At 40.7% G+C, this 25,301-nt stretch overlaps 1 protein-coding gene across 4 annotated transcripts in view; it reads right to left on the bottom strand.

The window, feature by feature from the left end:
- Positions 1-25,301, bottom strand: part of ctbp2a (C-terminal binding protein 2a) — a 46,473-nt gene that overhangs the window by 5,748 nt on the left and 15,424 nt on the right. For 2 of the 4 annotated variants that reach the window (XM_036593663.1, XM_036593662.1), the window contains 4 exons: positions 3,629-3,783; positions 2,708-2,852; positions 1,288-1,494; positions 476-690 (listed from right to left, as the gene is read on the bottom strand). In XM_036593663.1, the coding sequence (XP_036449556.1) occupies positions 476-690; positions 1,288-1,494; positions 2,708-2,852; positions 3,629-3,783 (722 nt within the window). Of the gene's footprint in view, positions 1-475; positions 691-1,287; positions 1,495-2,707; positions 2,853-3,628; positions 3,784-17,375; positions 19,753-25,301 lie in introns of those variants that run through there. The other 2 variants (XM_036593661.1, XM_036593665.1) reach the window with 2 other exon arrangements.

The raw sequence follows: 25,301 nt of genomic DNA, 5'->3' as shown, positions 1-25,301 counted from the left end.
TTTTAACACCGCTGTTATATTTCTAAGAGCTTTTAAACTCGAGTTATAGGAGTTTAAAACTGCACCCCATGTATGTCCATGACATCAGTGAGCGCGAACAGCCAATGAGCTGCTCTGCTCGCCAATCAATCATCACACTCTAGCAGTAATGCCCGCCTCCTGTGGCCCAAAACCCATTTGCTGTAGAAAAAAGGAAATATATAGGTGAGTTCTCTTTGTTTTTTTAGTGAAATACATCCTTCTACTTTCTAAAATTAAAGAAATGTTCTGGGTAAGTGATTAGAAACTATTTTAACTTTTCGTTTTAGCCGTTGAGCTCCATTTACTCCCACTCATTGAGGACTCACTCGCGGGCGCCCTCTGCTGTTTAGCAGTCCTGTTTTTGCTATAACGGGAGGAATAGGGAGTGGCCAGGCTCCTCATAAACCGGCTCTGGTATAACAAGTGCTTATGCTGATGTCCTGTACCAACGCACCTGTTTGATGGTAAAGTCATTGATGAGGTGGTGGTTATGTTCATTCAGGTTGCAGTGTAGAGATACACAGTCGCTTTGGTACAGCAGGTCCTGGAGGGTATATACTCTCTGGACCCCCAGTGACCGTTCTAAACCGTCCTGTAGATATGGGTCATAAAAGATCACGTTGAAGCCGAATGCTTTTGCCCGAACTGCCACTGCTTGACCCGATCGGCCTGTACAACACACAGATGAACTCTTGATTTATTTAAATGCCTTCACATATTTAATCTGCAACAAAACATCAGAGAACAGCCAAGATATAAATAGCTAACTAGCTTCACAGACAGACGTTCATGTCTCACATTTATTCACTATCATTCAAAATTTGGCAATCATTTACCAGATATGGACAGTTTGTTATTTCAATTGATTGATTTTATTTAATAATAACTTATGCAGTGTTGACAGAAACATCTTAAACCATATATATATATATATATATATATATATGTATTTTATTATATGTTAGGGAATCATCTACAGTTCTGTTCATCAATTTTCACAGCTTTGTTACTTATTTGAAACAAAGTCATAGAGTACTTAATCATTTTACACATATACTCTACTGTAGGTATTCATCACTTAATTCTTGATGCTGTGCAGCTTTATTAGTCATTTTAGCATCAGCTACAACTAGTTTTGCTCCATTTACTAGCATTTACTACCATGTCTGGTCACTGTAAATTTAGATAATCAGTGCCTGTTAATATTCTTAAAATAACAAAGAACTTCAAGTATGCTCAGCCAGTTTTTCACTCTCTCTATCTCACCAAAGCCAATAAGTCCGAGCGTTTCTCCTCGTATGCGTGCGGCTCCTGACGCCAGCTCTCTGATCTGCTCCACGCTCTGGACCCGCGAGCCCTCCCGGAGAGCCTGGTACAGCCATGTGTTCCTGCGATACAGGTTAAGGATGTGGCAGAGGGTAGAATCTGCTGTCTCCTCTACGGCTGCTGATGGGATATTACACACTGCAATGCCTACACAGACAGGAAAATACACTTGGTTTGTATACATGCATGTGAAGAATCATTCACTGAAACTCAGCCAGCAGACAACTGAAGATATGAATAGACTAATGCTGCTTTTTTCCTCTCCAACTGAATGCAATCCAAATGAAAGCTAAGGCTCTAAACACATGCTGTGAAAACAGTTCAAGGCAATATTTTTATGCAAATATTCTACTCAGTGCTTATAGACATGCACACCAGTATGAATATACGCAACTTTGACCGTAGTATCTCAGTAATTGCAGTGAGAGGCAGCAGTGAGCCACAATCTATCCCTCACTTTAAGGTCATAAACTGAGACTTATCTGAGCATTAAAAATCACAGAAACATGGAGAGGTTCCAGTCATCACCTATCTGATTTGGTACAAGAGTGACTCTATGCCCCACTTTAGTTTACATTAGACCTCCCTCCAGCACACTTTATCTCTCCCTGTGCCTAGGATTCTATTCTCTATCACAACAAAAGGCATTTTTCTGGAAACTGTGATGGGGATTGTGTTTCTCGAGACAGCAACAATGCAGAGTGTTCAGCTTTTCAGAAATGCAGGAGGAAAGGCTTGTCCCTTTCTCAAAGCTGACAGTAGAGTGAGTGAGTGAGTGAGTTACGAAGCCAGGTCGATGTGGTGCTTCACATTTAAAAATATATCAAGATAATTAAAGACATTTTCACATAACACAATATGTATCACAACGCAGTTTCCCTGAGGTTGGTGAATAAGTTGGAATGGACTTTGTTACCAGTTCTTACGTCCTTTAGCCCTTCATCAAAGGTCAGGCTATAACCTCAGGACTGCTGTTGGCTGGAAACTGACTGAAGGACTATTCTAAGCCTTATATACACCATGACTCTTTTCCAACACAGTCTTTACACATCATTTTATAATTTAATACCCCTAATAGTACAAAATAAGACATTTTCATACATCTTATTACCTTACATTTTTAAAATCTATTTTATGTCTTAGATTTTTCAAGGATCTGTAGGAACCCTGTTTTTCTAACTTTGTAAACAAAACTATTTAAGAAGGAAGAGAAATTAAACAATTGCTAAAAATGCATTAATAAAATAAGACGATGGAATAATTTGTTAACATCCAGTCAGCTACTCCTTATTATTTAGTTTATGCAGTTACTATAATGTGGTTGTTGTTGCTCTGGCCTGACTGCTGCAGTAAGTCTTACCCATCTCTCCGGCAGCCTTTATGTCAATGTTGTCGTAGCCGCTGCCAATGCGGATGATGATGCGTAGAGCTTTAAACTTCTCCAGGTCCTCTCTGGTCAGTGTAATAGTGTGATACATCATCGCTCCTACAGCCTCATTTAGGACCTGCAAACAGAGCTCAGTCCTTTCATCATCATCATCATCATCATCGTAGGAGCCATCATGTCCAGCAAAAAACAAAATCCTTCTTTCATGTAAATAAGTCAAAACAAGCAGCAAATACAAGCAGCATCGACAAGCAGCAATTGAGTTTCTGTATATTTCTTGTTCCTATGATAGTTAGTCAGGTCCATAAATATTTGGATGTCAACAGAGTTATTATTTTAAATGTTTACCACTGCATACTGGAATTGAATTGAGCATACATTTCACTTACTGACGGCAAAACTGAAGCACCCCAACAACAAATAGGAACTGAAAACAGCCTCAGTAAAAGCCTGGCAGAGCATCACCAAAGAAGAAACCCAGCACCTGGTGACGTTTCACACTTCAGGATAGAAGCTCAAGAAGACTTTTCACTTTAATTTGAGTGTGGGTAAATGGTAGAGGAAGAACTTGCAATTAAGTACTAAAAGCTACAATTGAATTTATGATTGTTAATTTGCCCAATTACTTTTGAGCCCCTAAAAATGGGGGCTCTCAATGAAAATAGTTGTAATTCCTACACTAATGCAAAGTCTGCACTTTCAGCTCATATTCTTTGTTCACTTTCAACTCCAATAAGCTGTGGTAGACAGCAAAAACAACAACTTTGCCACTGTCCAAATGTTTACAGATAAAAGATCATTTCATCTCTTATCTGTAAGAACTACAAAAATATCATACATGAAAAAAGACAAAGAGCATGATACCGGGAAAGTAACAGACGAGGTGTTATGTACCTTCTCATGTATCTCCTGCGTGGACTGGGCATCACAGAAGGCCACAGTTGCCAGATCTTTAAGGATGGGCATCTCCACTGTACAGTCTCGCCCATCCAGCAGAGCTACCAGCGGCCGGGGATGCATTGGCCCGTTCATGATCTGAGGCCTTATACCTGCAAAGAAAAAAAGAGAGCGAGGGAGAGAGAAAGGGAGAGTGTTGATGTGTTTGTGTACTTCAAAGAATTGGAGAAGCACTTTGCATAAGTAGGTGTTTGAGAAAAGGATTGAAGGAGAAGGAGAGAAACACACTTTGCATGACTTTCCCGCTCACGCTCTTGCTGTGAATGTGGTTGTCATGGAGATTACAGGATTTGAACAGGATTATGAATATATTTAATTTAATGGCATCTGGAGGAAACATTTCTCTCCCCCTCTCTTTCTCTCTGCACATTCTTCAGCAGTGCTAGAGAATTATTTACCGTGCTATTATTAAAAAGTAATAATCACGGTATCAGACGTGTCCCTGGATTCCCTATTAAAAAAAAGGATATGCATTTCAGATCAAGGGGCTGGAATCAGATTTAAGACAAACGGACATATGAGATGCATTGCAATGCTGATGACATGGCAAAGCATCACACACACTTTACACAGCATACTTAGGCACTTATACAAACACAGATACACACACACACATACACACCCCAGAGTTACTGGTCGTGCTCCTCGTGTTCGAGTAAGTGACAAACTCACATTACAGCACACGGGTGTTCAATCTTATTCCACAAAGGGCCGGTATGGCTGCTGGGTCTCATTCCAAAAAAGCATGAACACACACAATCAATTGTCTGAGACCAGTTTATTGAACAAGCAGAAGCAGGTGAGCACCTGCTCGATTGAAATGAAAACCTGCAGCCACACCGGCCCTCTGCAGAAAAGATGGGACACCCCTGTTCTAGAGGTAGAATTAGTTAAAGACAACAACAAGTGTCCCTCACACGTCTGCAGGAGACCATGCTGCCAAAGCTAAAAGCTTTTTTGGACATCCTCAACCCCTGTGATTCACTTTTAAACAAAGGGGACATCTTTACACTGCTCTTATCCAAAAAGACAGCATCACATATGTGCTAATGTGTGTGAAATCAAACTTTCAAAATCAAAAATGAGAAGAGACAGGAATGAGGGAACGAGGGAGGGTGAACGTGTAACGTAATACTGTCTCTAAAACCACACGAACAATAAATGTCTGTCAAAACAAAAGGAAATGAGCAAAATTTTCCATAACGTGGACACTGAAACTGACTGATAGAAAGAAAGTGTGTGTGTAATGTTTGGGGGGTACATGAGTGCATCTAACTCCAACACACACACACACACACAGAGAGAGAGAGAGAGGAAGCGAGAGAGAGAGAGAGAGAGAGAGAGAGAGAGAGAGAGAGAGAGAGAGAGAGAGAGAGAATATAAGCACAGAGAGAGAGAATAAGCACAGAGAGATTGGGGAGAGATAAAGGAAAGAGTAGAAAAAGACAGTAGAAAGAGTAGAGAGTAGTGTTCAGAGAGAAAGAGTAGAAAAATGCAGAGAGAACAAGAGAGACAATATCGGGGAGAGAGAGAGAGAGAGAGAGAGAGAGAGAGAGAGAGAGAGAGAGAGAGAGAGAGAGAGAGCAGATATAGTAAGGAGTGAAGGAGGGAGACAGAGAGAGAGAGAGAAAGATTCTTGGCTGAAATAGACGGGCAGTGAAGTGGCTTCACCTCGCTATCAATGGCCGCTCCTGGTTACCTAGCAACCTAATCTCTCACAGTATGTTAGTGGAGGTCCTGTGAAGAACTGCACTCATACACAAACACACACATAGCACACTATACAAGTCGCCAACAGGCTCAGTACACATCCAGATCCAAAACCAAATCTCAGATACTCTGCCAAACAGAGGGTGTGTGTGAGAGACTGAGGGGAAAGTTAGCTTTTATACTGCGTCACTCTTTCCTTCTCTCCTACATCCCCTCCCTCTCTCTATCCCCGTCAGGTGTTCGTCTGACAAACCTCCACTCAAAACGCACACACATGCACAAGCCAGAGGAAAAAGGAAAGAAAAAAAATGAACACAAAATTATGGACATAGTGTTATTAAAGGGCCAATATCATGGAAAATCTATGTTTTCTTTCTTTTTGAAATGACAAGAGTTTAATGTATAATGTAAACACTTAATGTGTCAAAACATACCAGTAACATCGCAGTCCATACAGGTCATATATGGAAACGATGCTGTTTTGAAATCATTGTGTTTGTGATGTCACAAAAACCAACACATTTATCTGCCAATTCAGTCTACAACAGTTTAGCTCTGCCCATTAATGCTGAAGTTATAAGGCATGTTTCATCTTGGGCTGCTTTTTGAATGAGGACCAATACAAGGCAGCCAATCAGAACAAAGCTCATTTACATACATCAGTCATAAAGGCACAGGAGGAAAAACAGCCTGTTTAATTATAAGGGATAAAGAGAGGTCAGGAAATGGTCACAAAAGAAAAAAAAAGTGTAATAAGTGGGCCTCAGGGGAAAAACAGTGAAAGAAAAATACAGGATATGGGCCCTTTAAGCATCTACTTGCTGCAACATAAGCACTTACATATGTGCACATGTATTTGCTGACTTGAAATAAAAAAGCAGCACCAACGTGCAACTTATAACAACACCAATCAGTAACTGCATCGCTATTAAAGCCGTAACGAGAACACACACAAATGCACGCGCACACACACACACACACACACACACACACACACACACACACACACACACACTCCCGTCTATGAAAGCCTCTGAACGAGTGTGCGAGGAAACATGCTGCTTGCCTGAAAACTGCTGCCTCCACATTCCTCCCATTAAGAGCTGTGCGGAGCGAGTGAAAAATGGAGGGAGGAGAGCAGAAAAAAAGACTAGTGTCAGAGTGAGTGTGTCCTGGGGGGATCCCTCCTCCTCCTCCTCCTCCTCCCCCCTCACTCGCTCCTCTCCTTCTTCTCCTCCTCCTTCTTCTCTCTTCCTCCTCGTAAATCAGCCTCTCCACCCCTTCTCTATCTCTCCCTCCGCTGCTCTTCAGTCCCTCACTCACAAACACACACTAGCCTGCTCTTCTCATCTTCAAGTCTTCCTGTCTTCTTTTTTTCCCCTCTTTTCTTTCCAGCAGCGCTCCACGTTCCCACTGTTCTGTTGCCCAGCTTCTCCCTCTCTTCCCTCCCTGCCAAGTGAAAACAATCCTCTCCCAGTGAAAAAAGTGGAAGAAGGCGCCAAAAAGGGCAGCAGCGAAGAAAGAGCAGAGGAAAAGACTCCTACAAAACGAGTGCCAGTCCAAACGAGTGGCTCTGCTGCTCTTCTTTCTTCGTGGCTTCAGTCCTCCTCCTCCTCCTGCTGCTGCTCTTCCACTCTACCCTTTCTCTCTCTCTCTCCTTTCTCTGCCCTCTTCCCTCCCTTTCTCTTAAATTTATGATTCGTACAACCACAGCATTTACAGGCTATCAGCCCCCTCCTCTCTCTCTCTTTTCTTCCCTAACCTCGTTCTCTCTCTCCCTTGCTCTTTCTCTTTCCTATACACACACACACACACACACACACCACACACACACACACACGCGCATGCACACACCCCCTGTGGCTCTCTCTGGTCTCCCAGTGGTATTTCCTGAGCTCTATCTGTTTTTCAGTTCCTTTTTATTAGCCAAACATGTCTCCTGCTGTTACATGGTGCTGTAATGTGAGCACTTACAGAAAGAGTGGGGGTGTGCGTGTATTTGTGTGTGTGTGTGTGTGTGTGTGTGTGTGTGTGTGTGTACAAGGGAAATGAAGTGGATGCATGAATGAGTGAATAAAATACAGAGAAGAGGTTTAGCAGAGGCTTAAGGTGTGATAGGGTCTTAAATGGAAATTTTACAATTTTACAAAGTTTCAGTATAATAAAATCATGAAGATGTAAACAAAGTCACTCACAGTGGTCTGATGTGAACTGCGCCAATTTAGAGATACGTACTGAGTCAGAATTATGGTGGTGATAGGAATCAGACATCTGAAGAGTTTAATCCTAAAAGCTCTCACAGCAATACCCTGTAATTTATTATAAAAAATTGGTTATGAAAACCTTCTCTCTACACAGTGATAAGGTTTTGGCCTAAATGTCATTTTTAAAATTGAAGGTGGAGAAGCACATGCAGGATGTTGTAAGGAAAGTAGTATCCAAAGAAAACGTTCTTTTGAATTGATTTTTTTTTTTTTAAATCATAATCATATTTTGGATAGTACATAAAATTGATATCTTAGCGTGGTAGACGTTGTGACCCCTACTTTCTATTATCACCACTGAAAGAAATCAGAAGTCAGTAACTTTCTCTACAAGGCTCTACTTCACGTCAAACTACTTTCAAATGACTTTGGGCTGTTTTAGAGTTAGCACTAGAAACACATTAATGCTGTAAACTATTAATGCCACTAATGTTTTTAAAGCTGTTTACCCTAGTTTGACCCTTCAAATCACCCTGAAACAAAGAGTGATACCAAGCTGCTTGGGCGCTGTATGTTGCTATGACAAAATCTGTGATTGCAGCCATTTAATTCAAATACAGCCCTTAAATAGCTTTTAAAGCAACACAGTACCTTTGGCAGACTACACTGGATAGTGCTCCACTGTACCAGGAATCCATGAGCTGTATGTACGACAGCAACAGCGCAACAATTGTGGGAGAGTGTGAAACATTGAACTTAAATATGATATACATGAAATGTACACTCCTCATTTGGTGCTTTTTAAATGAAAACAATCTCTCAAATATGAGCAGACAAAAGGAACTGATTGACTGCAATTAAACACAGAAAAAGGCAATTATTTTAATCATTTGACAGCTTTGTTTACATCTCATTGATTGAAATCCACAGAAATTTTGAAAAATTTGTGGAATTCCCCTTTAAGAATAGAAATGTATGTTTTTAGCAGAAGTGAAGGAGCTGCAGAAAGCTACTGTCAGACACTAAACAAGATTTATAGAGAGTGAAGACGTGCCACACCTTCTCACATCTCAAACGCACACACACGCACACACACACACACACACACAAATTCAGAGATATTTTCAGAGATACTACACAAGCATGTGACATAGTGACATTCAGATATTGCTGAATTCAGTAAAGGTACTTTTTGAAAAATACACTCAAACAGAATGTGTGTGTACATGTGTATTTTTTTTTAAACACATTTGTGCATCCAGTTAATCCCAACATATACTGAACGCAATAACTGTGTTTATATTTATCACAAAAATGTGTTCTGTTTACTAAAGATACACACAATATCAGAATTATATCGGCATCAGACAGATGGTTCAATGATAACTGATGTTTCAAGCTGGCATCCAATGACATATCTATTGTACTCCAGAACAGCAGAATGTTTAGGTGACGCTGGATTACTGTGCTGAATATCTGCATTTTATTCATTTTACAGCATTTGTAACCCTCTTGAAATAAACGTTATATTTCTCTGTAATTCTAATGCAGGTGGGTTATGCTCACAAAACTCAAACTCAACACGCCTCAAAGTATTTCCATGAATATTTGAATGTCATAATTATTATGCAGATAAGCACTTTTTATATCATTTAGCGGACCTATCAGCACTCTTTGTTACAGCAAAAAGTTGAATGATTAATTTTTCTATTTACATTTGTTTTATCCCTAATTCTCATTACCGGACTAAATGCCCACATGTCTGTTTCTCAATACCAATATACACTTTTTCCGTGCCTAATTTTCATTAGAAAAAAAAAAGGTTTGTGTTACTTTTAACTGTTGAATCCTTTAACTTTATTGTTTTCCTTGTAAACTCTAGGAAAGTGAACCAAAAGAACAAAATGTTTTGTGGCACCAGTAAAAAAAGAATAACTCAATGGCTCACAATTGCAAAACACTACATTGTTGTAAAATATATTTTACAGTTCAAATATATTTTATAGTTTTAACTGTAGCTTTAAAATACTTAGCGTGACAACAGTATACAAATTATGACAGGAAAACTATCAAATCTGTATTGCAGTAATGAGAATTAGGTCACCTAAATTGGACAATGGTTTTAAGAATAAATTTAAAGTGAATCGAAATAATTCAGTTTTATTATTATTATTATTATTATTATTTAACACGGCATCACTGTTTGCATACATTAAGTTTTTAATCATTTTCATTTTTTCAAGATGGGTCTGAGTCACATTCTTGAGAAAACTCCCAATTTATACATTTTATACATGTTTCTGTATCTGCATCAGTAGATGTGTCAGGGAAAAATGTTAGATATTGGCATCAGCCCACAGTTCCAATATCGGTGCATCTGTAAAAATTACACCGTCTGTGTGAGAGATACGCTGTGGGGTCTGACAAAAATAATTGAACACAAAAAGTGGTAATTAATGTATCACTTTGAATGTGTAATACCACTAATTAATTAATGAATCACTGCAACAACTTGCAGTGTGGCAGGTACACGACTGTGAGCATGTGTGTGCGTCTGGCTAAGAGACAGAATAAACAGAACATTAAAAAAGTCCATTTATTTATACAGCGTTCGCACTTCTGGCTGCCCCGTCTCCTCTCCTCCACACACTGTGTAGCTGCAGATGTGCTTTCTCTCATTACAATCTGCTTCCTCCTGATAAAGCTTTCTTTTTTTTCTGTTCATTACTTTCACTCTCTCTCCCTCCCTCCTTCTATCAGTGCACTTTATGACAGGAGCCATCTGGCCTGGCCGAGAGAGAGAGAGAGAGAGAGAGAGAGAGAGAGAGAGAGAGAGAGAGAGAGAGAGAGAGAGACCAGCCCTGACACACACACACAGCTGGGCCTCGTTACCACTCAACACAGAAGGCTGTTACGAGGAGGTGTGAGAGCATAGCATTAGGCATAGAGTCTCTCTCACACACACACACACACACACACACACACCACACACACACACACGCACAAATGCAATGGGCATTACTGGATAAAGAAAAGAGAGGAAACAGCTGTGCTACAGTCACAAAATTTCAAAAGTGATGCAAAGAAATAACACTCAGTTTACCTTCAGTCCACACACATACATACACACACACACACACACACACACACACTATTCACGTCTCAGGTTCAAAGAGGGTCAAAAGGTCAAATGAGAACTACAAGACAAATGATGATGATCATCATTAAAATAAATAAATAAATTAATTAATTAATAAATAAATAAATAAATAAATAATGTCCGTCAAAAAAGTAAAATTGTCATACCATTACTTCTTGTTTTGAGGGGAACTACTTTTCACTTTGTTATTGCTTCTGTTAGTGCTGCTCGTTAATGTATCCATTATCCTGATGTGAACACTGTCCAGCGCAGTCTCCCAAAGGAAATCTCCACTCTTAACTCTACTCATATCACTTGTACTGCCAGCATCAGTGCTGTGTTTTGCTACCTATTACTGTGACATCAATAAAATGAATACATACACTACTAATAAACACAGACACATATATAAACTCCTCCTCCTCCTCCTCCTACTACCAATCAATAATAATAATAATAATAATAATAATAAAAGTAATAATAATAATAATAATAATAACAATAATATGGATGCCCTGATATGGGAATTATGAGTCTTTTATGTTTCATGTACATATCTGACCAAGAATTAGCATCGCCAAAACATTCTGCTATTCTGGAGTACAATAAATGCATCATCTGATATCTGTGCCAAACATCGGTCAAATCCAGACATCTGTCCCATACTGTTAATTCTTTTTCAAGCAGTTATCTGCTAATATTGATATTTCAGTGGCTGTATGGAATAACTCACTATAAAGTCTACTGAAATCCTAAAAGCACGAGTCACCAATCTTATCCACAAAGAGCCAGGGTGGATGTAGATCTTCATTCCAACTAAGCAGGAGAACCTCTCATATAAATAAGCAATTGTTTGAAGGCTGACACCAACTGATTAAACAAGGGGGTGAATCTGCTTAACTGGAATGACTCCAGCCCTAAAGCATGACGGGCTACAACATAAAAATGAAAGTCTAAAGCAGCCTCTATTGACTAAATATGTTCTAAAGCTAACTTAGATTTAAAGGAGTCATATGACAGCATTTTGCAGGCTGTTCATAGTGTCATCTCCACCTCTCACCTCACAGTGTAACTCAATCTCCATGACGCTATGACATTTTCTCACAATGAATAATTTACACGACTCGCTTGCCTACACTCATACAAGCACATGCAGGCACAACCTTTTACACACACACACACACACTTAGTGTAAGTTCTGCTCATTCAAGCTTTCTCAGGCCTTGGTCCCACACACACACACAAACACACAAACACACACACACACACACACACACACACACACTCAATACTAGCAATCACGAGAACACATTTAGCATGCAGACACACATAGGTCACTGTCCTGAAACGACCTCAAACTCTAGTGATCACCTGGAGCTCCGTATGGTACAGCAAAACGATACAATTTTTATAAACCCTTTACTTTTACAATTTTGGCATTTTTATCCTAATGCTTACTATGTTTGTTTGTATGTATCTCACTACCCATACTTTTTTCCTGCTTTCTTAATAAGGAAAAACAATAACGAGTTTGTATTACTTTTAACTGCTGAATTGCTTAACTTTAATGTATTCCATGTAAACTCAAAGGAAGTAAACCAAAAGAGCAAACTGTTCTGTGGCACCAGTAAAAATTTTTTAAAATAAGTAGTTTTAAAATGCTTAGTCTGACATTTTGAGAAAAAAATACATTACACAACTTTTAAAATCTGCCTTTGTGTCAGTAATGACCTTAGAATGGAAAATTAGGTCACTTCAACTGGTCACTTAAAAATCTGATTAGATAATTTAGGTTTGTTTATTATTATTCAGCCAGGCATTATCATTCATATATCTAACAAAAGAAATGATTAAATATTAGTCATTTTAATTATTCTCAGGTTGAGTCCCAGTTTTTATCAGTTTTCATGAGACTCACACACTCTCTCTCACACACACACAGTCACACTCACACTCACACTCACACTCCACAGGCGGCAAAGGTAAGTGCCTGATGGACTAATCACTGAAACAATCTCTAACTGGTATCTCATCCTCACTGTACACATGCCAATACCTGTACACAGTCCCAAAACAGTCAACAATGGAGGGAGGGGGAGGAGAGAGAGAGAGAGAGAGAGAGAGAGACAGAAAGAGAGAGAGAGCGAGACAGAGAGAGGGAGAAAGAGAGAGAGAGAGAGAGAGAGAGAGAGACAGACAGACAGACAGAGGAAGAGAGAGACAGAGAGAGGGAGACACACTCAATTTTAGGCCTAAGAGAGGTCATGCTGTGACCTGCAGCAAGCATAATTTCCAAATGGAGATTATGTTCTGTTCATTCAGTTCTACTGGATTATGTATGGTGACCCACCCTACCCATCAAGCCCAACCCTGCACAGATGGCTGGTGGGATTTTATGTCTGTAATCCCTCTTCTCTCCATCTCTTTCTTCTTCCCATGTTCCCCTGCCCCCTCCTCCTTTATTTCCAAAACCGCAGTGGTGAATGAAGACGTGGAGTTGAACATATGGCCACTGGATCCACTTTTACTGACTGTGCCCCATTTTCTTTTCCGCTCTCTTGCTTCCTCCACCCTTTTCCCTCCCAACTCACTTTAAGTTTATACTCTTTATTCCCTTTTGCCTTTTGGTGGACAGAGATGGACAAAGTCTCTGAAGTCAGTACATTTCCTGGCCAATTCTGTGACCAATTGCATGGGTACCAGTACACAGGCAGTGCGTGATGCGCTTTGCTCATGACATCCTTAAAATCATGCTGTAGGACATGAAAGAAAGCACTGTTGATGCATGTCATGTGCACATCACTGGAACACAACAGGCATGATCACATAACATACCCCAAACAAGTTCCTCATAGAAATTCAGAGAAAGAGCACATGCACTGCTCTAAGGCAAGCAAATTAAGCAAACTTGAACATCCAGACTTTGCAGACCCTAGCTGAAGGACATCTGGCTTATCAGGAAATGGAGAAAAAGATGTACCGTATCATTTAAAGTGCTTGAGGGAAATAAGAATAAATTAAAATTTCACTGCTAACACTCTTCCACCATTTAAACACATGGTTCCAATATTCTGACCACAAATCTTATAAACAGCACAAAATCTCATCACAAATCCAGTTCAGCCACTCTTAATATAGACCATACACCCTAAAAGCCCTGCTTCAAGTCCTACATACCACTATTCTCCACTTCAGTGTCTAATTTCTAACCTGAAGAGTAATCTTACTGTCATCTCATTCTCTCATTAAAAGCACACAGCCTTACTGTCCCTGCTGAGCATTTCTAACCAACTGAGCTTCCACAGGCACAAGAGACCTTCACATACACCAATACACCACAACTAAACTAATCCTGAGCTGTAGGTGTAATGTATTTCAAATGGATTTAAATTAAAAAAACAAAAACGGGCACACGCACACGCGCACACACACGCACACACACGCACACGCGCACACACACGCACTCACACACGCACTCACACGCGCACACACACACGCACACACACACGCACACACACACGCACACGCACTCACACACGCACACACACACGCACACGCACACGCACACACACACACACACAGCTGACCTGGGCTACTCTGGTGTGCTCTGCTTGCTACATCCATTGCCATGACTACATAATCCTCTCTTACTGGAAAAAATAGGGACTTCAGCCAAGGGCAGTCCCACATGTCCTTATATGGAGACTATTAGTCCTGAGGGGTCTTCTGGATTAGCATACAGAGGGTTATTACTGGTAAGAAGGAAGTGGGGTCTTTGATTTCGAGTTAATTGAAAAGGAAAAAAAAAGGACAAAAGAAAAAGCAATAATACTGTAAAAATAGAGATTTTTTTTTGTTTAAAGGGGCCATATACTACATTTTCTTGCATGTTATTTTTTCCACTTATGACACTAGTTTGGTTTTATGTACAAAAAAATGTACATAATTTATTTTCACACAGCCATTTTGCAACCTTCCTTTATTCCTGAGAACTAAACAAGCTGTTTTTCTTGCTGTGCCTTCAAGGCTGATAAGATAAATGAGCTCTGTCCCGACTGGCTGCAATGTATTGTGCCTCATTCATAAAGCATTAAGGACTGAAACACTCCTAGAACTTCTATAAGAATGGGTGGAGCTAAAGTGCTCTATGCAGAGTATGTCTATACATCTGCAAATGAGCTGACTGTTGCGACATCTCAGAAACAATGAATTCCAAATAGGCTGTTTTTGAAGCATGGTTTCCATATGCGGACTGCACGGACTAGGTAGTGAATGGTACATTTGGACATTTTTTTTTTGGACAGTGTTTACATATTACCTCCAACGTTTATTTAAAAAAATGCTAGGGAAAGGTTTGGGTTCCTTTATCTCATGTCAAAATGCAACACAAAAAAAAAGTATGGGGCAAAAATTGTGCAAAGTGTTTCTGCAAAGTAGGGGTGCTGAAACTTTTCATCTTGGTGGGGTTAATTTATTAGTTTAGCCTAAAAAATGATATTCGTACATACATTGACTTTACAGGCAATTGCTGTGTTTTAATCCACAGTTGTCACAACTCTCAAAAATTCGATTGATTTACTCTGATACTAAGGCTCCGGGCCTATACACTGAGGAGTCTGATCTAACCTGATAAGAAGCGGCAGAGACAGCAGAGTAACAGTTTCATTACATGAGAGGAGAGCTGTCTGAAGTCATTAAGTGCTGATGAGCCCAAAGTGAGAGAACAAGAGTGAGCGAGAGAGAGAACAATTAAAGAGAGATGGATAAAGTCACTGGAAGAAGTCCAGTGAATAAATTCACAGAGACGGAGAGGAAGCTGTGGATGAGAGAATGTTTTAAAAGAAGAGTTAAGGATTAAAATGCTATCATTTCTCATTACACAGCTCAGAGAGAAAAGCCACAATGCTCTTGATTTACTCATACTCTTACCATTCAAAACAGATTACACATGCATTCTCTTGACCTTCCTCTTTCACTGCGAGACAGTAATTTTCACAACGCAATACTAACACAGGGCAATCGCATAAAAGATTTTTTTTGATATAAATACATTTCCAATTTATCAGGACCACTCATTCTACATTCTTGCACAACAGCAGCAGGATCCTGAGTGCCAATCTTTCATATCAGCTTCATCTCACATCTCTTTCTCATCTCTCTCGAGAGGTTCTCTCATAATATGCCATCACTTTGATTACAATAATTAGAATCAGATTACTCTGACTTAATATGGTGATACGCTGTTTAATTTCCTGCTGGGTTTTGACACTGCATCTCTATTTCAGCTTCAGTTCAACTCACTGTTCTTGGACCCCTCCCCCAGTGCAGCTATTCCACATCAGATTCATGGGCCGCAGGGTGAAAGAGCTCTGTTACATCAACAGCATGGGTGGGATTAGCAAGAGCCCTGAAACACTACACTGTAACCCTCTCCCGGCTCTACAACATGCCCTATATAACAGTCTCTGCTCTGGAAACTCCATGTATATCATGTCCCATTATCCTACAGCCTTGTTTAGGCAGTACTGAATGTCTTTCAGTGAATTCATTACAGGTTGTGTTTCCAGATTTGAACACAATGAATAGGCTCCTGTAGTTCTTGCCAAACATCATCTCACATCATGTGCCGACTCTGACACTAGCCTTCACAGCTCTTAGAGAGTTTGATTCATAAACTGCGTCTGTGAAAGATGCTCTTACATGTCTTTCATTCTGAGCAAAATTCAGTCAGTGAGATGCTAGAAATACAAACATTCCAAAGAAGAGAAAGAAATACTACAAGATCTCTACCATACATGACACATTCATTTCAGAACCTAACAAACGATAGGCATGTAAAGGCCAAAATAAAAGGCTCTGATAGTCACTGACATCCTAAGGGTGGTCTCGAGGGTTACAGCAAATGACTAACACTGCAGTGACATGATTAAGTAACATGAAAAGCTACTGCATAGTTAAGATAGAGAGAACTAGTTCAATCACTGCCCATGCAGAAACAGGGCATAAGCTCAGAGCAGGTCCAATTTTAACCACAGAAGGAGATCTACAGATTTCTGAGACCCACATTAATGAGAAATAGCTAAATCTATCCAATAAAGACAGCTAGAGAAAGTGGCAAAAAAAAAAATGTTAATACTCTCTAATACACACCTATCCAGACCTTAGCAAGCTTGCCATGCTCTATTTGTAGCAAATCAATGCAATTACTACCAATGGGGCACAACAGGATTTCTCAATAGCAGAAAAGTGCTTCATGCACCAACATGCTGGGACCATTGGGAAGCAAACAGATTGCATAGTTCTTGAACAATGTAGCATTAGCTACAGCTATTTACCATAAGAGCATTTTAAAAAATGTTTGAATGTCTTCTGTTTCTCCTGTCCAGCAGGAAAGCGAAAGGAAGTTTGAAATTCATAAATACTAAATTGTGAATTAATTTTGTAAAAGATAACCTAGTTTCCAGTTACTGTGTGACAATTATGGAAAGAACATAATTATGCACAGAGAGAAACAAAAAAAAGCAGATACCCACAAACCTACATTTGATCATAGACAGGGCATGTCAAAGGAGTAAAAGAGGGAGAAAGAGGTGTAGGATGAGAGGAAATGGTGATGAGAGCTTTGATTTACTTGTGTCAGGTGAGGCCATAGTAGAGACGATAACTGGTGGTCCAGTGCGCCGGCTAAGCTTCTGATTGTCGATGCTAGCACACTGGCCTGTTATAGCAGCACCTACAGGTACCAGTGTGCTTTCATGGGGTGCTGACCCAGGCTTCCGCATTATCTGTGGACTTGAGTGTGGGTTGGCCATGGGTGTCATTGTGGCCAGGCTCCGATCCCTCTTCATCAGCTCCATGGGCACAGTGTAGTTGGTGGAATATGCCTTGGGGGCCTGCTGGGGTGGCAGAGCTGGCACAGCCATTGCCTGCGGCACTCCAGCTACAGCTGGAATCTGCGGCGGCACACCATGAATTGATGTCGATAAAGTCTGCATCTGCTGTTGCAAGCCAGGAATGTGTGGTTGCATTCCTGGTATGTGTGATGGAAGGGCTACTTGCTGGGACATCGCAGTCATGGGTGGCATGGGGAGGCCAGCCTGAGGAGCATAAGCAGACATTGGACGAGGGTGGACAGGGACCATGGCACCACTGAAAGCCCCTGGTGTCCTGGCTCCAGGGTAACCGCTTGCCTCCAGAAGCTGCTGTGAAGGAGCACTACTTGGTCTGCGGCTCATGACCTCACCCATCCTGGGTGACATGGTCTGCAAAGTGCTAAGGGGTGGCTGCATATACTGAGACTCTATACCTGGAGTCATTGGTGGTTGCTGGTGCACATATATGTCACTGCGATGGCTGAAGCTGTTAGACCGTCCACGGACTGGAGCACTAGAGGAGTGGGGGGTGGGAGGAGGTATGTCAGGGGGACGTTTGCAGCTGAGTGCCACACGAGAAAGAACACGAGCCTGTCCTAGGTTTGGTGCAACAGAGCGAACATCATTCTCTTCCATAACAGCCAACATCGCTGTGGAATCAAAGCCCTGCTGCAGCAGAGATGTGATAGTGCTCTCAGACAGACCTTCATTGCGCAGAAATGCCAAAAACTCTGGGTCTGCTGTCCTCTTAGGATCCGCAGGAACCAATGGAGTTTGGGGGGCTGTAAGAGGGGGAGCAGGTATAGCAGGTTGAGTAGGGAGCGGAGGCGGAAACTGAGCAGTGACAGTAGCCGTGCTTGGGGTAGTTGCTGGGGCAGGAGCAGGTAAGGGAGGGTTAGTATCATAGATAGGATTTGGGGGTGCCACAGGTTGCATCTGCTGAACTGGTGCAGGCTGTGTTTGCTGCACTTGATGTACAGGAGGCATTTGCTGCACTTCTTGACCAGGTGGAATTTGTTGCATTTGCTGAACTGGCTGCGTTTGTTGCACTTGCTGAACTGGCTGCATTTGTTGCATTTGCTGAACTGGCTGCATTTGCTGCACTTGCTGAACTGGCTGCATTTGCTGTGCTTGTTGAACTGGCTGCATTTGCTGGACTGGCTGAACTTGCTGCTGCAACTGCTGCTGGGTTTGTTGTTGTGCTTGCTGTTGCTGTATAGTGTATGGTGAGGGGCTTTCCTGACGCATGATCATACCTCTGGAAGTCCCGTCCATCCCTTGAGATGCTGGATCCACCACCAGGCAGGTGGCTGTAGGTTGATTAGGATCCACTGGTCTCCCATTGATGTCGCCATATAATGAGCGGCCAGTAAGAGAGGCCGGTGGCTCAGCACAATAACGGGGAGAAGTTGGCTCTACACCATAGCGAGCAGGAGAAGGTGCCCGACTTGGAATGCGCTGCCCATCTGGCATCATTTTGGACACTGGGGTGGCAGGTGGGGGACCAGGAAGGGAAGGTTCCCTGTAAATGCGGGTCATTTCATGAGCGATAGGGGGTGGAGGAGGAAGTGGGGCAGGAGTAGGAGCAGGAGGACCAGACCTCCCACCTTGGTTCTGTTCCCATGGTGGCCGAGTCCCTCCCATCATTCCATAATGAGAAGCTGACCTATTGAGGGGGTGAGGCTGCTCCCCAAGATAAAACCCTTCAGGTGGCCTAGGGAGTACACCAGGATCTTGCTGATAATAGTCTGGTGGCGGTAAAGAGCCACGGTGGGCTATGGGTGGCCGGTCATAGTGGCTGTTGAGTTCAGGAACAGAACTCTTCCTCGCGCTGCGTGGGTCTGGTCGATCCAAGTAGGTTTGGTTATATAGAGACTCCTGGTAAGAGTATGGCTCCCGTTTCAGGTCAGGTGGACGCAAGCCAGGGGACGGTTCATACCAGCCTCCTCCTGCATCCCCTCCATAGGACAAGGAATTCCGTCGCCCAGCCATCCTGGCCTGTTGCTCATAAATGCTCTCACTGCGGTCCCACTGACCCTCATTCCCACCAAGCGTGTCCCAGCTCTGGGAACGGCCAATCGGCAACTGCTTGCTGGAAATCAACATCAGCTACAAACACACTCCACTCTGGGAAAAAAAAATCGTGCCGGGAGGCTAGAGTTCTGCTTCAGCTCTTCAGTTACACGCTAACGTCAGTCAATGAGAGGGAAGAAAAAAAAAAATGCCACAGGAATTATCCTTTTTCACCAGAGTTCCACTTGTAATTTCAGTCTCTCCTCTCTTAGGAGGTTGTGAGGTCTGGTTATCAGGTAGCTCCTCTTGGTAGGCAACCGCTGAATAATTAATTTGTGGAGTACTGCTGCTGATGGTGTAGGTTGGAAAGAGGACACCAAACGCTCTCGCACACAGTGGCTGTAGGTGAAGGCTGCCTGGCTACTCCATTGTGGAAATGAAAAGCGACAACCGTGAACAGACAACGGGACAGAGCAAAAGAGAAAACAGGGAGGAAGGGCAAATTTTCAGGGGGAGGGTTGGTGCAGGGTAGGCAGGGGCTTGTGTTAATCCAGCAGAGCTGATCGGCTCCTGCTCTGGGACATTTTACTCGCTCCGATTGCTATGAGGGATTACAGACTAAATAAAGCCCGCTTAAATCTACAGCCCCCTTGTGACGTCAGACACACACATACGCGCACACATGCTATAACATGCTTATTGTGTCAGTCTTACTTACATAGTGATGAAATGGATCCATGATGAAGTTGATGATGACACACTTTAGAATAGGACACACCTACCTGTGGTGGATAATTGAGAAGCTCTGTGTATCCGTCGAGTGTCTGTCCAGTGAGCGTTAGGCAGGATGTCATTCTCGGGACCCCGAGGGGCGGGACAAAGAGGCAGACCAGGGAAATTAAAACAAACCTAATGCACCAGTGCTAAGTCGTACAGCTCTGTCAGAAAACATCAAATCCTGATTGAACAATAATCCGGTGACCGGGCCAGCAATGCGTGCACAGTCATGCATCTGCAAAGTTCTGGCACGACTGCACAATTCAGACCTCATTTAAGCCACACTTGACATGCATAAATATTCTACATATGTAAGTATTCATCAAACATCACAGGACCTACATTATTCTGTCCAATTATTAAATGACTAAAGTGTTTCACTCCTTTGTCATAGTCTTACTGCATCTTTATTAATTACTAATAAAAAGACGGAACCAAAGTGGCCTCCTAAAAGCAAAACCATATTACTCTACGACTTCCTACAATACTGAACTACTGAACTAAGGTAGCTTTACTATACAAGAACCATAAAGCTGCATATGAGCCACACTACCATGCAATGTCAAAGCTCTTTGATGTCATAATTAATGCTTACATCATTTCATTCAACTCTTCCCAACACTCTTAAGCTTTTTAAATCAGTCCCTCAACACCAACCCTGGAAAACCCTTCAAGAACCCAATTAAGTTCTAACAGCAGGACGACTGATCAAGAAGCATACATTAACAAACCAGTAAGAATGTGAGACAGCAAGAATGGAAAGTTAGACCAATCCAAAAATATGTGTAAACTCATCACTGTTAAAGATGGCCAAAAAAGTCTGTAAAAATGACTTTATTGTTTATTAGTTTGATCGAACATTGTGAATGAGAGAGCAAGCATGTACTGCACTTACAGACATGTCTATATGTGCTCAAAGGCCCCATAGTTTACTAGAAGTATAAATTTTTATAAATTACTTTCTTAGAATAACTTGCACTTCTAGCAAGCATTTCAGTAAGACATATATTAGAGTTGCAATTTTGAGATTCACAGACAGACTACTGCTTTCTTTTAACCCATTTCAAGAGGTAGCTCTATAATTATTGGTAAAGATGGGTAGAAAAAGTCTGAAAAAGATCCATTGAGATCATGCTAAACAAACACTGAAAATTTGAGATAAATAAATTTTTAATTGAGGTAAATGTAATCAACAAAAACAAAAATGCTTTTTTTTTAAAAACACAATTACTCGCACCCCTAGAAATTCTTATGAACAAAATGTAGTTATGGAATGTTCCAATATATATTTAACAGTCCATCTGAGTGGAACTTAAGAGGTAATTCTGTTTCACTAGGGTATAAATATGAGGTGACACACAGGGCAAAATCCTTAAGTCATTTATCAACTTGGGGAAGATTAAAGAATATACAAATAGTACATGCCTGAAAATGCCCACATCCACAGGTTGGTCAATAATTAATAAGCAACCAGCACTGTACTGAATCTGCCTGAAAGAGGATGCAATCTCATCAAGCATTGTAAGAGAACACTGATTGCTTTATGTTGGCAAAAGAAGGTTGCACAATGTAGTAAACACAAAGGTTCCAATAATTATGACACATTTTTCATGTTTCATGACAAGATTTAGTTTTTCTTTCAATCATTATACTTTAAATAAATGTTAGATTATGGCCAATATTTTGAATGAAAGATCAAAAGTAAGTAAAGATAAGTAATCAAGAATATTTTTAACAGCTCATTTTGCTGATAACCAGGGGTGCTAATATTTGTGGAGGGCACTGTATTTCATATCTTGGACTGCAGGTGTATGTCCCAAAATATTGTAGATGATTCCTCATCAGCTTGCCGCTGATGACAGTTACGGTGATATGAACTTTACAGGATGTAAACTACATATTTATACACACACACACACACACACACACACACACACACACACACACACACACACACACACACACAGGAAGAGGTGCTCTTGTTACTAAGCACAGTTACGCAATTAAACAGGATTACGCAGAATCAAGAAAAAAACATGTCCATCAGCATCACCATGGGGGCAGAACAAAGAAAAGGGCCATGGTAAATGAGATTTTCTCTGGAAAACTTTCAGGAACATGCAGTGCAGAAGGGAGAGAGAGCAATTAAAAAGAAATATAGAGAGAGAAAATAAGCAAGCAGTCAATTACATGTCTGAGCAATGTAACTAATCTAATGGCACTAATAACCTCTGGGACATTCAGGCTCAGTGAGCGTCATCTATCCAGTGTGCATGTTATCATTTTTACTTCCACAACAAATGCTCTTCTTTGGTACTGAAATTAATAAATATGAGGACAGTGAAGTAGAATTTAGAGAAATACAACAAAAAACAGCCAGAAAAAAAGCTGAAATAAGAGAGCTTAGTGTACATGACGATGCTTGCAATAAGGGCTTGATAAATAATTCTAGCATAGCAGCTTTAATTGACATTGTTTTATGGCTGAGAACAGTTATGCACAAATTATTATAATAGTTTATTATTTTAACGGTAAAACAACAACATACAGTATATTACTGAGTAATGCTGAGCATTACTCAGTCTAATGTTCTACAAAGGCTCCCTGGCTTGTACTCATCTGAATTACAATTATGCTTGTCTAAAATTACTTCCTCTCTCTCACACGCACTCCAAATAAAATCCAATAATGTTAATCCTCAAGTTGCGTGAACCGAAAAGCGATGCAGCCTGGCATTCACACGTCACCTCATCAAGGAGGACACTCAAGAATAAACAGTTTCAGAGGCTTCACAACCAATATTGCACTCTGCTGTTATTCTCTCACTTTGATATTCAGCATCCATATGGAAGTGAAAGAAGAAAAGACACTCTCAGGTCATATTTGCACACAAGCTCAAAATGATGCTCAAAACAGATTTTTCATATTGCTTGTGTCTGTGGGTGTACAAACAAATTCATACACGCACTCAAACACACATTCAGCTGTGCACATGTTGCACACAAATACATTACACAACATTAGATTTTAGATTACTACTTGTTCCTCTTTTCTATTTCCATTCCAGACTTTTCTGTTTATCCTTTACCCCTGCTGCCCCTCACTGGTGGCCTATTTCAAAACTGCGTTTGATATTCTAATGAATTCAACTACAGGGCCGAAGACAAAATACCACCAGACCAGCACTCATACTTTGAAACACTTTGTGCATATACAATACTGTGCAATTGTCAGACTACCCTTCATTTATTTTCCAATCAAAATGGCTATTAAGTACAAATAGTTTTTCAAAACGTTATTCACTTTTAATAAATATTAATGAAGAGATTAAATATAACAATCCACTTGCATTAGGAGGAGGAAAGTCTAAGGAAAAATAACTTAAAACAGGAGTTTTGAAAACTGGAGATAAAAAAAAAAAAAGATTAAAATATATATAATCCTAACAACCGTGCAAGACCTGGTAGACCACCAAAACTGCCACCACCAAATAAACAGAACTTAAAGCTTTCATCTTTGAGAGAGAGGAGAAAATCAAGCTTCACTCTTGCATCAGATCTAAAAAAAAAAAAAATTCACAGGTGCTTCTGTCCATCCTACTGTGGGAAGACAACTCAACGCTGAGTCTGAAAGGACGTGTAGCTGTCATGAAGTTGTTACTGAGGGGGGAAAAAAAAAAGACACATCCAAGAGCGAAGAAATTTGCAAATCAAACACAGAAGCTGTTGGTGTTCTCAGAGCAATAGACTTGTCCCTAAGGAGACCAGACCTCAATATCGTTTAATATGTTGGAGATGACTTGAACTTTGAGAAGCCAACTTCTAAGATTAAACTTTGGAGGTGTGGAAAAATATCCCTGTAGATTTTTTTAAAAACTGAAAGCACATCTCCGGAAAAAGAATTGAAGCTGTAATAAAAAGTAAAATACTGGACACATTAAAAACTTACTAAAAAAAAAAAAACAGGAGGTTTCTGTGTAATTTTCTGTCAAATATATGTTTTCTGTTAAAATACTTAATGTCTTTTTTGAATGGAAATTAAATAAATGAAGGGTGGTCTCTGACTTCTGCACAGTACCGCAGGCATGAGAAACTTGTCCAGTAAGGTAATCTGTGGACAAAAACATTCTTAAAAACCAACCATTCTTAAAAAGAAATTTCTTCTTAAAACCCACTTCGCAGTTTTCATGAAGATTCTGACATTCACCAATGTTTTATTATTTGAGATTTGTTCTTAGGTAAGAACAGAATCTACTCACACAAAGGTGAGAACAATTCTGCACTTTAAGAACACGTCATGAATCTGACATAGACTTTTTCTTAGGATCTTTCTCAAGAACAAATTTAAGAACAAACTTAGGAAGATACTGATGAATGATGCCCAATGCCCTTAATGAAGAGCTCAATTTGTACTTCTGTATTGTTGTATGTACTACACATTGTGTAGCAGGGAGTGTAATTAGTAAGCTTTTTATTATGCTGTACTGGTAAAATGACAAAGTTGAACTGAACTAAGGCACTTTAGACAGCAAACCCACTAGCACTCTCATACTTGATAAATAGCTCTGGATCATGTCTTTCTGATGGATAAAGCACACTGCTGAGTTAATCGTCTCTGCTTTTCTGCACTCAGGGTTATTTTTTTCTGGTCAGGCTTTTTTGGCAACCGCAACCCCCTCTGGGTCTGTTTGCCACAATCAAATGTAGATGAGATCACTTTCCATTGTAATTAAGCACAAAAGTAGGGACTTGTTTTTGTAGTAAGCCCTCCTTCTCTCGGCATGTCTTTTTTTCTTAGTATTCTACGTGGTGGCAGATTTTTGTCCTGCGGGTTCTAATGTGAACGCAAACTCAACCATGTAACCACTTATTTTAGCGGGACTACGTCCAGAGTAA

The sequence above is a fragment of the Colossoma macropomum genome, unplaced genomic scaffold, assembly GCF_904425465.1.
Source record: "Colossoma macropomum unplaced genomic scaffold, Colossoma_macropomum, whole genome shotgun sequence".
Taxonomy (NCBI): Eukaryota; Metazoa; Chordata; class Actinopteri; order Characiformes; family Serrasalmidae; genus Colossoma; species Colossoma macropomum.
This window is presented reverse-complemented; position numbering and strand designations above follow the sequence as displayed.